The 12,437-nt window shown below is 33.7% G+C and overlaps 2 protein-coding genes across 4 annotated transcripts in view; one reads left to right on the top strand and one right to left on the bottom strand.

Annotated features, from left to right (window-relative positions):
- Window positions 1–1,388: 1,388 nt before the first annotated feature.
- Window positions 1,389–3,322, top strand: ccdc160 (coiled-coil domain containing 160). The gene is made up of 2 exons (XM_073922017.1): window positions 1,389–1,415; window positions 1,768–3,322. The coding sequence occupies exon 2, from the start codon at window positions 2,067–2,069 to the stop codon at window positions 2,511–2,513; it is 447 nt and encodes a 148-aa protein (XP_073778118.1). The 5' UTR covers window positions 1,389–1,415; window positions 1,768–2,066; the 3' UTR covers window positions 2,514–3,322.
- A 1,164-nt stretch (window positions 3,323–4,486) lies between these two features.
- The window catches only part of cab39l1 (calcium binding protein 39, like 1), a 33,176-nt gene continuing 25,225 nt past the window's right edge, over window positions 4,487–12,437 (bottom strand). For 2 of the 3 annotated variants that reach the window (XM_073921324.1, XM_068213185.2), the window contains exons 8-9: window positions 12,166–12,309; window positions 4,487–7,782 (exon numbers count right to left, since the gene is read on the bottom strand). In XM_073921324.1, coding sequence (XP_073777425.1) covers window positions 7,591–7,782; window positions 12,166–12,309 — 336 coding nt within the window. In that variant the 3' untranslated portion in view covers window positions 4,487–7,590. 3 annotated transcript variants of the gene reach the window in all.

A 12,437-nucleotide genomic window follows, 5' to 3' on the forward strand; every position in this document is an offset into this window, starting at 1 on the left:
AAAGCATCGGCTCATGTGTTATAATGTATAATGTGATAGATGTTCAAAAAAACACGCTTAAATAATCATGTTCAATTTACATTCCTATTATGTGCTTTTTTACATTTTAGGATTATAGAGAATTTTATCCCCATATCATTTTTAGGCTAAATACATCAAAACCACACAGAATGCAAACAAAATCCTATAATTCCAAAGCGGTGGATTATAAAAATCACAATATATGCATCAATCATATGCAGTTAGTTTCAGAAGTAATATCATGAGCTCTCAGGCACTGACATGAAACAAACAGCTAAAATAAGGAACTACTATAGGCTTTTGTAATATAGACCATTTCAATGTGGGCATGTCATTGGCCAATGATCATTTCCTGTTTGTTATCAAACTTTTTTATAACTGTAACAAGAGACAATTCAATCAAAACTTAATGCTAAAACAGCTATTATATTACTATTGATTAATATGTGACTCTTTTTTGGATGCTCGGAAGCTATAGAAATTAAAAATGTAAAACATGAAAGACGATTGTTTTTGTTTACATCCCTCAAAATGGTTTATACAAATTATTTTACACAGGGTTTCTGCAGGTTTCACAAAGTAAAATTTAAGATTTTTAAGACCATTATGAATTAAATTTACACAATAAATGACTTATACCGGGCTAAATGCTAAGAATTGTTTTTTATAACCCAGTTAGAAAATATTTTCACTTGACCGATTAAAAAAATGATTAATTTAATACATTTAATAGTACAATAATAATTTAGTTTGATTTTTTTTTTTTAAAAAAGGTCATGATTCGCTCTCATTAAATAATTGCTTTTACAGTTTTTATTTTACATTCTTCAGGTGATACAAAACACAAACGTTTTGGCACAATGCCTTCCTCAGTGTGTGAAAAATTAATTAAATTAATTAAATTAATTTTCAAGTATATCCATTCACAAACCCTTTGACCCTTAACAAGAATAGAAAAAACATAGCTGCCAATTATTTAAGTTAAGCAAATGTTACTGTAAGTAAAATAATTGAATGCTATTTTTAAATAGAAAGATAAAAGTTTTATTGAGATTGAGTTTGTTGGTGATTGTATGGGCAGTAATGGCCAGATTGGCCAGCTTTACAAAAACAAGGGAAAATTAGACCTACAACACAATATTTCTGTAGATTTAAGACATTTCAAGGACTAAATTTTAGATTTAAGACATTTTAAAACCACGCGGATACCCTGTTTACAATTGCAAATACATAGCTACTGTGGCTAAAGGCAAATTTACATATTGTACTTGTTGCTTATATAAATTGGATATGCAATATTAAACACAACCAGCAGGGGGCGCAAAGCGCTCGTTGAGTTATAAATATCGGATAGTAAACAGGAAGTTGTGTTCACAGAACACGGCGCTGATGTTGTAAGTACGAATGCTACTTCTCAAATATCGAAACCTTTAGAGGTTTCCTAATTTAATTTGTTTTTAGCTCTGAATATGCTTGGCAACTGATGGCCCTATTGAGAGTAGCGTATGAAACCATTGTTCAGTTTTAGTACGCGGTTCTTTGATGTTCTTACTTTAATAACAATCACATTTGAATGAATGAAGACTATGGAGATCACTCAATACGAGTCCAGCTCCAGAGATGATCATCACTGGGTGGAGAAACTCTTCCCTCCTCGATTCACCTTACAAAACTTGCTGGAAAGTCATACAAACACTAATGAACAAGACAACAGTTCAATGAAACCATTATCATCTGACTCCACAGACAGGGCTGAATCCCAGAGGAGCCGCAGAAGACAGATCTACCTGAGGGCTTTGAAAGAAGTCCAACACACTGAGCGAACGCTAAAAACAGAGACCTTAACCAGGAGAATTATCAGACACGATCAGCCTGAACATGAAGGAGCAAACTCTGACCAGACTGACATTGAGAGATGCATTTGGACTGAGAGAGACATCAGCAAACTACGGAGTTGTTTGGAAGAAGTGGAGAGGGACAGATGGCGACTAAAGCAACAGCTCAGTTATACAGAAGACCAGCTTAAGGCAGAACATGAGCAAAGGATGAAGCTGCAAGGCATGGTGGAGAAGTTGGAGGAACAGTTAAGCCTCTCCAAAAAAAGGGCTGCACGTCAGGCCCTCATGATGAATGATCTCAAGTCAGAGAGCCAAAAAATGAACGCTCAGTTACGTAAGCTGACTCTAGAGGTCAGGGAAAAGGAGGAAGAGGCGAACAGGTGGAAGACAACTCTGAAACAAGCCAAAGAGGACATGCAGGAGGGTGTACGGGAGCGCTCCAAACTCGCTTGGGAACTGGAAAGAGTGCGAGAGCAGTGGAAGTGTGAAGGAGAAAGGATTGAAAAAGCAGCTCGGATAGAAAATGAGTCTGTGCTGATGAGGCTTCAGAAGGAGCTCGAACAGGCCAGAGCTGATACACATGCAGAGAAAGAAAGGCACGTGAGGAGCCAAACAGCGCTTCAGATTTTACGCAGACACTACAGCAACCAATAGATACCAGAGAAATCATACAGTTAAAGTCAAAATGATTTTTTTTCATTATCAAATATCTCCTAAATGATTTTTCAGCAGCAGTTTTTACAGAGTAAGGAAGTTTTTGCAGTATTTCATATATTTCGTCCTCTGGAGAAAGTCTTATTTGTTTTATTTCAGCTAGAATGAAAGCAGTTCAGACCATATAAGGTCAAAATTATTACAGAGTATTTACCGAAATCAGAGAGTGAAATTCAATACCTTTTAAGATCTTTTAAAAGACTCTTTCCATACATTTTAAGACCTTATAACCTCTTTTTAACTGGAAATACTGGTGAGATTTTAACTTGCAGTATATTTGCTAAATTCATTATATTATATACTGAATAAAAATCTATTAAATCTTGCTAATTCAACAGGTTGGTGCATATAGAACTGCTTAAATAATGGTGTTGCCTTGGGGTTACTGAAGTACACAAAGCAGGATCTAGCAGGATTCCATTGATTTCATAAACTACACAGCATCCTAATATTCACAGATTTAATTCAGGCAAACTGTAGCATATACTATACATTGCATGATTAAAAAGTCTATAAAATTTAAAACCTTGCTAAATAGCATTTAATACTTTTTAAGGGCCTTAAATTTCTCTAAGTTGATTGATCAACTTTTAATACTACTTTTTAAGATCTTGTGGACACCCTGTATTAACCCTTTAAGTAAAACTTTCTAATTGTCGGCAGCACAAACCATCATAATACAATGATTTGCCTAGTTAACCCATATAGTAAGCTTTTAAATGTTACTTTAAACTGTATCTTGAAAAATATCTAGTCAAATATTATGTTATGTCATCATGGCAAAGATAAAAAGAAATCGGTTCATAGAAATTAGTTATTAAAGCTATTATGTTTAGAAATGTGTTAGAAAAAAAAAATCTTTCCATTAAACAGAAATTGGGGAAAAATATATATGAAGGCTAATAATTCAGACTGAAAATTAGTTCAAATGAAGCTGCTTGCATCGTTGAAGTGCAGAACCCCTTCGGACCCTTTGTCCATTATAATGCACATGTCAACCCACAAATTTTACATTTTTTTTATTTATTTACTTTTTGTGTGGTTCCTGAGCATTTCATCTAATTTAAAGCTAGCAGTCAATGAAAGTGGATGATTGTCATCCAATCAAATGGCAGTATGAGGCTTGGCATGGTGTAATTTGAAAAAAATCCACCACATTGAAAAGCAGCATGGCATTACTTCACTCCAGACACAAGCCACATTTACGATGTTTTATTCAGATATACCGATATATTTGCCAATATTTCATAAATTGTATGTAAAAAAAAAAAGAGGGATTGCACTTACTAATTAGTTTAAAATCTTGTGTAACATTGCAAGCTTTACATCAGGATTTTTCTCAAATACGTCTGTCCATTAGGATGCACAATGGGTTTGAGATCTGTTTTATATATATATATATATATATATATATATATATATATATATATATATATATATATATATATATATATATATATATATAAATAAAAGACTATATCAATGCAGATAGAAATCTCACATGTGGACTATGTGGAGTGATGAGGAAGATGAAGGGAACTTTTTTTATATAAACAAGATGCAATCTATGCAACAAAACCTCCAAAATAGAAAAAGTAAAAATAGTATAATGTTAATGTTTGTGATTTAGAAAATGCATTTAAAAATTCCAACAATTTTTTTGTATTTTATGTTGGTGTAATATTCGGGAAGTACAACTGTTTTGACCTGATGTCCAATGAAATGGACAAAAAGTATATATACTTAAAGGGTGTTGAATTTTTATTATTATAATTTGATCTCATTTACAGAAGCCTCAAGAACTGTGAAAACATACTTTTACATTTTTCTAAAAAAATGGAACATAATTCACAATCAAATAAAAACAAAAATCATGTTGAATCGCGCGCACACACACACACACACACAAGAAGTGATGTTGTTTGTTTTATTTCCAATATGCCTCCACACTTGTCTTTTTAAAATAAAACTTTATGTACATACATAGTCCTCTCCCACAGTGGAAAATAGAACAGAAAACTCGTAGGAAAATGAGTGAAAAACAGTGAAAGCATAGCAAACATTATCAGTCAAAACTGCAAATAATAAAGGTGAATATAATGCACCGTAATAACTTATCAAAGATTAAACATTATTTGGAATCTCTTTGTCCTCAGAGATCACTATCACTGCATGGAGAATCTGAAGGCTCAAAGCTTCAACAAGCTTAAGGACAAAACCTCCTTTAAAACCCTGTCAGCGGAATAATCACATTTGGCTGAACACCCATTCTTGTACTTGTGGTATCAAGTGACATTTAATGAAATGGTGGAAATGTTTGGTTATAGATAGCTGGAGATATTTTTTTAAAGGGGGGGTGAATCTGTCTGTGCCCCCGTTCAACACAAAGGCTTCGTGATTTTACACAGGTTACATTTTATACAAAACAAAGAAAGGCAGCTCTGAAGGTTTTCCCCCTTTCCCTCCAAAATACAATAAAGTTCCGCATGCACAAGTCAGACTTGCAAAATAAAAAATGTTTGGTTTTTTGCTTCTGGCGATGAGCTGACTGAAAAATGTCAAAGCAAAAGCAAACATTTGCATTCATTAAAAACATTTTGGAGTGAAACTGTGGCTCATTTACAAAAGCACAGTGAGTAACATTCTATGTACCCATTAGCAAACTGCAAAGATTCAATAGTTTCCCTTGTAGGTCCTATTCAGCATTACAAGACCACAACTGTGGCATGTTGTAAGGTCTTTTTTAGACTTGCATAATTCAAACTACACTCTAAATCTACAATACCAGAAACACTTTACAATAAGGTTTGATTTGCTAGCATTAAAATGAATAGTTCACCCAAAAAAATAAATAATGTACTCCCCCTCCACCGGTTCCAAAACAGTTGAAATGTAAAGATTTTAAAGAAAATGTACAGAACTGGTAGCCATAGCACAGACCTCCATAGTATTTTGTTTTTCCTAATATAGATGTCAGATGGTTACCCCTTTCCAAAATATATTGCTTTAAACAACAACAAAAATCACAAAAGGTTTGAAACCACTTAAAGGTTAGTAAAATTTACATTTTTGGGTTAATTATTCCTTTTAATTAACACATCTTAATTGCACACTTTGTTCATTAATTCATAATACAAACTATTGTTATTTTTTCCAATTGAAACATCAATAAAATCTCTGACCTTACTGCAAAGTGTTACTACAATATCAATTTAATCGAAGCAGAGGGGGGAAAAAAAACAGCACTTAGGAATTTAAAACCTATGAGGTATATAAGAAAGGAACTTTTGTGCAAACAGAGTACATAAAACATATTCAACTTAGGGTATAAAGACTAATGGTGAAACCTCTCAGTAGAATCCTGTTCTGCATTTCATCGAAAACGTCAAAGACGTACTGAAAAGTGCAATCCATAGTTGTACATAGTCAGGCATCTTAAGATATAACGTGTGTTACCACGGCTTTGGCTCATTCAAGTTTGACAGTGCAGGACATGAAGAACGGTGTTAAACAGTCTTTCCTATTGCATCCATCTTTTAAAGGCTTAATTGGCTAGTCTAAGCGAAGTCCATCAAAATGCAGCATGAAGAAACTCGCAACATGCTTCGGCTTTTTACATTTTTTCAGGGTTACAGTGTTTGTGTGTGTGTGTGTGTGGAGGTTATCATGTCTTGCACTGTAATTGTGTACCATGTTTTCCCACTAGAGTTGATTTCACAGTTTATTTTAAATGCAGAGTTCACCTCAAAATTTAAATTTGCTGTTAATTTACTTGCATTTTTAGGCATCCAAGATGTTGGCGACTTCTTTTGCTCAAAATGTGATCATAAATAAATCAAAGTTAAAGTCAACGTAAAGCTACCAGTACGTTGAGAGTCAAAAAAAAAAAAAAAAAAGAATAAAAACCTATCGAGGCAAAACGCTGTTAATGGTTTTTTTTAATTTTTTTTTTAGCTCTAAACATGCCAACAGCCAGTGATATTCATTTTAAATTGAAATCTAATCAAGATCAAGGTTAACTAAAATCTACTGGAAAAAGGGGTCACCTCTTGGATTGCCTGGGTGTCAGTAAATTACAAAATTTTGGGGTGAACCTCTTTTTAACTGAGAAAATTTTTTTAAAGGAGTATTACCTTTTCAGTTATTTCACATAATGTTTTAATAGTTTAAAATAAAACTAGTACTCCTAAAGGTGTTAACCCAAGCAAAAGCAGAGCAATACTACAAATCCAATGTTATAGATAAATAAATGTAATAGAAGACCCAGAATGAGCAAACTTTTTAAATAAGGCACCCAGTTAAAATTGGAAATGGAGTGCAGCATGACCACTGAACTCCCCGGGCTATTTTTCCTCAAAGATAAGGTTTTGCTTAACCACATGACATTTTCTGGCTATTAAAATGCTTTAATGTCCTTTAACTAGTTTAAACGTGAGAATGTCCCATTAAATTGGTGTTCGTCTGCTGGAAAGATGGCCCCATACTCTACTGTATTTATGATCTAGTATTTTTTCTTTGTGTGTTCATTAACATTTGGTTTTCTTGTTGCGAGATTAAGAACTGGCACTAATGGCCAACCTGAAGCAAAGCTCTCAGATTTAGTGCAAATATGCAAAGCCATACCTGTACCAATGTGCTTACTCTAACTTTTAAAAACAATATTAAAAAGCCCTGAACGGATGAATTTGGATAAATGTTTTAATTTACCATATGAAGGCGAATCGATTTGCCTTCTTTTGTAAGGGCAGTGCTCAAATTGTATATAGGTTTAAATGGAGTGTTTCAGTTCCACATGCTCCTCCTGCAGCAAAAACCTGCTCGCCCCAAATAAAGGGACAGACATGTGTTTGCACATCCTGACAGCATTTCTCAACCAGGTTATATGAAAAAGATTTATTCCCAGCGATGCCTTTCTTTGTTTCGTTCTTTGACTTTCCCTTCAATCCAAATCTCACCCCACATAAATCAAACCATGTCACTAGCCGAGCGCCCCGGTTCTACGCTCCACATCTTCCCATTAGGACTCCTCTGCCGGTGCAGGCCGTTTGAGGTCCCGGATCTGCTTAATGAGATAGTTCTTCTCATCACAGAACTGCTCGTCTTCAGAACGGTCCGTTTGAAAGTGGCTCAGGAACTCCACCAGCTTGGACTGATTCTTGAGGAGGATGTCCAGCACAGGCTGTGTCTTATTGGGGTTTGCCACAAACACCTAAGAAGACACACACACAAACACTCACACATGAAATAAAAGTGCATTTTGGTCTGCGCCAATAGCCTAGTGGTTAAGTGCGGCAACATAAAGCACCATGGTGCTCACAGCGACCAGAGTTTGATTCCCAACTCGAGGTCCTTTGCTGACACTTACCCTCTTTCTGCTCCCAATTCTTTCCTGTCTGTATCCTCCACTGTCCTTTCCAATTAAAGGTAATAAACCCCCTAAAAATTAACTATATATATATATATATATATATATATATATATATATATATATATATAAATAAAAGTGCATTAAGAATCCCTAAATATAGCTTCATGTGGTTTAAACTACAGCACATTTCGCATAGGCCAAATCCACCTGGCAATGGATTTAGGCCAATCCACAAAGTTTAGCGTTTATCAGTACTAATTATTTTGATAATGGGTTACAGTATGTAGCGATGTACATAGGAAAAACACCACTTTTTGGAAATGATGACATCATAGTACTACGTGACCAAAAGGAAGAACCCCACATGTAACAAACGGAAACAACAACTGCTAAGTGTATTAGCACTATTACAACAAAATCTGGCAATGCTGTTTACAAGGCAAGCTTGTCCTCTTGCTTTTTTTAATTCACCATAACATTTCTGTAAAAATTTTGGACAACTCAAAATTCTGCTACACAGAAAACTTGCTAAAAATGGAACCCTCTTGAATCGTTTGCTTTTGTTTTCAATTTCACAAATAGGTGAACTTTTACCAGTGTAAAAAGTGACATCCCATGATTTTCTATATGTAAAATAAAGAAAGCATACAGGCTGTGCTTTATGCCATCATCTAGAATTTGTGGAGAGTGGACATATGCCAATATTCAATAATTCAACATGTTGTGGGCAATTCAAAATACAGCAAATACTAATTATTAGTATTATTTAAACTTTGACAGGTCTTAAGCAAACGCAGATTGCATTTGTAGGAGTTCACAACAGTGCCAAATGCTTGAATTAACTTAATAGTTATTGACTGAATTATTAGTAATAGTCTAACTTCTTCACATGATAATCTGGCCTACTACATGCTGAAATACTGACATGCTCTGACTTGTATAGTATAGCAATAAGGCTCTAACATTAGTTAATTTAGCTAATTTAACTGACTCGCATCACGATTAAAACTTTTAGAAAGTTTTTATTAATTTAGGTGATGTTAATTTCTTAGTTGTGTTAAAATTGTAGTCGCAATCATTTGATTAAATGGAGTTAATAACCAATAAAATGCGGTTGTATTTTTACTTCAAACTAACATAATAACTAATAAATCTGTCCTTTCTCACTGTTGATTTTAATGCTTCAACTTTTATTAATGAGACTTAATGGTGAAGTGTTGCCTGAAGTACTTTTTGCACTTTAATCTGGTTGAAATATTTGTTTACTCTAAACATGTGTATATACATAAAGTAACGTACAAAATGTTTTTGTTATTATGCCTGTAAATTTACTAATTTTGCAGCTTAGGTCAATATTGTCATAATACCATATACAGTAATAAAAACTTTGGCAATTAATGGCAACAAGAAAATTGGATACTGGCAGAAGCCTATTGGAGAGCATTTTATATATATATATATATATATATATATATATATATATATATATATATATATATATATATATATATATATATATATATATATATATATATATATATATATAAAAGATAGGCTACTTCAGGTAGCGATTTCTTATTTATGTTGTTAAGTGAAACATTTTCAAGTATATGATAGTTTTTTAATTGTGTTCAATTTACATAAACGAATAAACAAAACCTCTCAAAGAAGCATTACAGGCTGCTATTTGCACACGTTTAAAAAAAAAAAAAAAAAAAAAAAAGGTACCAGCAAAGATGCATTTACAATTACATGCATCACATATACATTATATACAGTTGAAGTCAGAATTATTAGCCCCCCTGAATTATTAGACCGCTTTTTTATTTTTTCCCTAATTTCTGTTTAACAGAGAGCAGATTTTTTTCAGCACATTTCTAAATATAATAGTTTTAATAACTCATTTCTAATAATGGATTTATTTTACCTTTACCATCATGACAGTAAATAATATTTGACTTGATATTTTTCAAGACAGCTTTAAGTGACATTTAAAGGCTTAACTAGGTTAATTAGGTTAACTAGGCAGGTTAGGGTAATTAGGCAAGTTATTGTATAACGATGGTTATGTATGTTCTGTAGACTATCAAAAAAAAACGTAGCTTAAAGGGGCTAATAATTGTCCCTAAAATGGTGTTTAAAAAATTAAAAGCTGCTTTTATTCTAGCCGAAATAAAACAAATAAGACTTATTATAATAATAATGATAATATCACATACTGTGAAAATTTCCTTGCTCTGTTAAACATCATTTGATAAATATTTAAAAAATAAGGAAAAATGTAAAAAATATATAAATAAAAACAAATCGAAGGGGGCTAATAATTCTGACTTCAACTGTGTGTGTGTGTGTGTGTGTGTGTATATATATATTTTTTTTTTTTTTTCTGTCAATTGCTCCCCTGTCGTTCAAGCTATGCCTACTGATATCACAAACGGGCACATTAAAGATGACAGTAGATGACCCACTAGATCATGTCATTCGCCAGTTAGAAAAGTTAATAGTACTTTATAATGCAACAATTCCAAATGAAAAACTGTATTATATTTAGCATGTTTTCAGTTGTGTAGCAAGCAAAACATGTCATAATGTGCAATATTTCATGCATGCAAGAATCGCTGGTTCACTCGCTCACGCGCTTTGTCCTAAAGTGACTACTGTATGCTTAGTGCTTGGCCAGTGGCTTTTAGTAATTATACTGATTACTAAGCCATACTTACATGCTATTTCAGACTGAATATTCAAAGTAGCATGGTAAACAATATTGGGAGCACATTCGTTCAAAAATTAACCAATGCGAATATAAAACCAACTTGACCTCAGTAAAGCCGGCTACGAGGAATAGCGCTATTTACTTATGTTTTGTTGTTAAACTAAATAAAAATCTACATTATCGATACTGTAAAAGGCCTTATAAATCTGAAAATAGTCACATCAATCTTTCACCCGAACATTTCAGTGGCTAAACAACACTTCCGTGCGTATAACCCATTCATAATACAACAAAATCTACATCAGCTTTGCATCACTAAAATGGTTTTAAAAGATAAATGGTCTAAAGGAAATACGTCAGCCATGATGTCATCCTTTCCTCAGCGTGCAAAAGTAACTCCAATATTGAATCAGGATTTTAAAAAGTTTTGATTCAGCATTGGTATTTACCGCCGTCACTCCCTCGCTCTTGTGCGCACCTGAACGCGGCACGTGTGTATGCGCAAACGGCGGATCTGCGTGAACAGGTGCGCAGATGTACAAATCTACATTTGTTGACGGACAGTCTAGGCTACTTATCAAAATACGGGAATACTTATAGGAATTATCCAACAATTTTTAATTGGATCAACTTTTAGTCTTATGCCCTACCCAGAATATAAAAATACATTTAGATAATTTACTTTAATCATTACTATTGGAATGTGAAGAGAACTTCAACCGGCACAACAAAAAAAAAATGTTTCTGAAAATAATCACCTATTGCACCTCTAAAATAGTTGTATAAAGTAATTTTACATCGTTGTTAGATCATTCTTCCAAAAAGGAAGCACTGATATACCAAAATACACTTTAGTTTCCCTATACATCTCATGTATACAAAGGAAACTAAAACAATGCTTTAACTAACATGGTTAAAAATAATGAATATTTCCTTTCGCTGATTACATTTCTCTGCAGTTCTCTAACATGACCTACTGCACTCTACTTTCGTGTCCTTAAACACTCGTTTGAGTTGATAGCTTATAAAAGCTTAGTTCTGTTTAAGCTTGTTTACTGTACATCATGTCACATAGCAGCATTTAGATAGGATTCTGTTTTTTTTGTTTCAAGTCAGAAATAATAAAGAGGCAGCTTTCCACAATGGGATGACCTAAATGTGCTGCCTTTATCCTACGGTTGTTTTTGTTTACAGCACCACATATAGGTGTGGCATATGCATTACACAATTTTAATCCAGTTTTCCCATTTCTATCTGATGCAGACTTTTCTTGATACTGTACATGTATGGACATGAACACTTTAGAATCCACAAAAGAAAAAAGAAAAACAATCTTTGCATCTGGATGTAGCCCAAGTAACCGTTTACATAAAAAAAAAAGGACCGAACTGTGACAGAAGAGCAGTCAGCTGTCGTGTGTGGAAAGTAATCGGAGTAGACAGAGGGAAAAGCAGACAAGTGCCTAATCCAAATATATTAAGTTACATCAAATGTTGTGCATATAAACATACCTTAAAGACGTGGAAGGCTTCGAATTGGATGTTGCGGCTGTTGTCTCTCAACATATTCATCATCAGCTTTAGGTTCTCAGCTCGACTGATGTATTTGGTCATGACTGTGAAGTTGTGTCTGTCCAGCAGTAGTTCTCCCAAGAGCTGGATATCATTTGATAGTCAGTAACAACATATGCAAACATGACAAAAAAAGTAAGTGGTATGAATGAAGCCACACCACATTACACATTGCTGCTTTTATTTAACAAAGAAAAGTTTGTCTTGAACCT

This window comes from Danio rerio, chromosome 14, assembly GCF_049306965.1.
Source record: "Danio rerio strain Tuebingen ecotype United States chromosome 14, GRCz12tu, whole genome shotgun sequence".
NCBI classification, from domain to species: domain Eukaryota; kingdom Metazoa; phylum Chordata; class Actinopteri; order Cypriniformes; family Danionidae; genus Danio; species Danio rerio.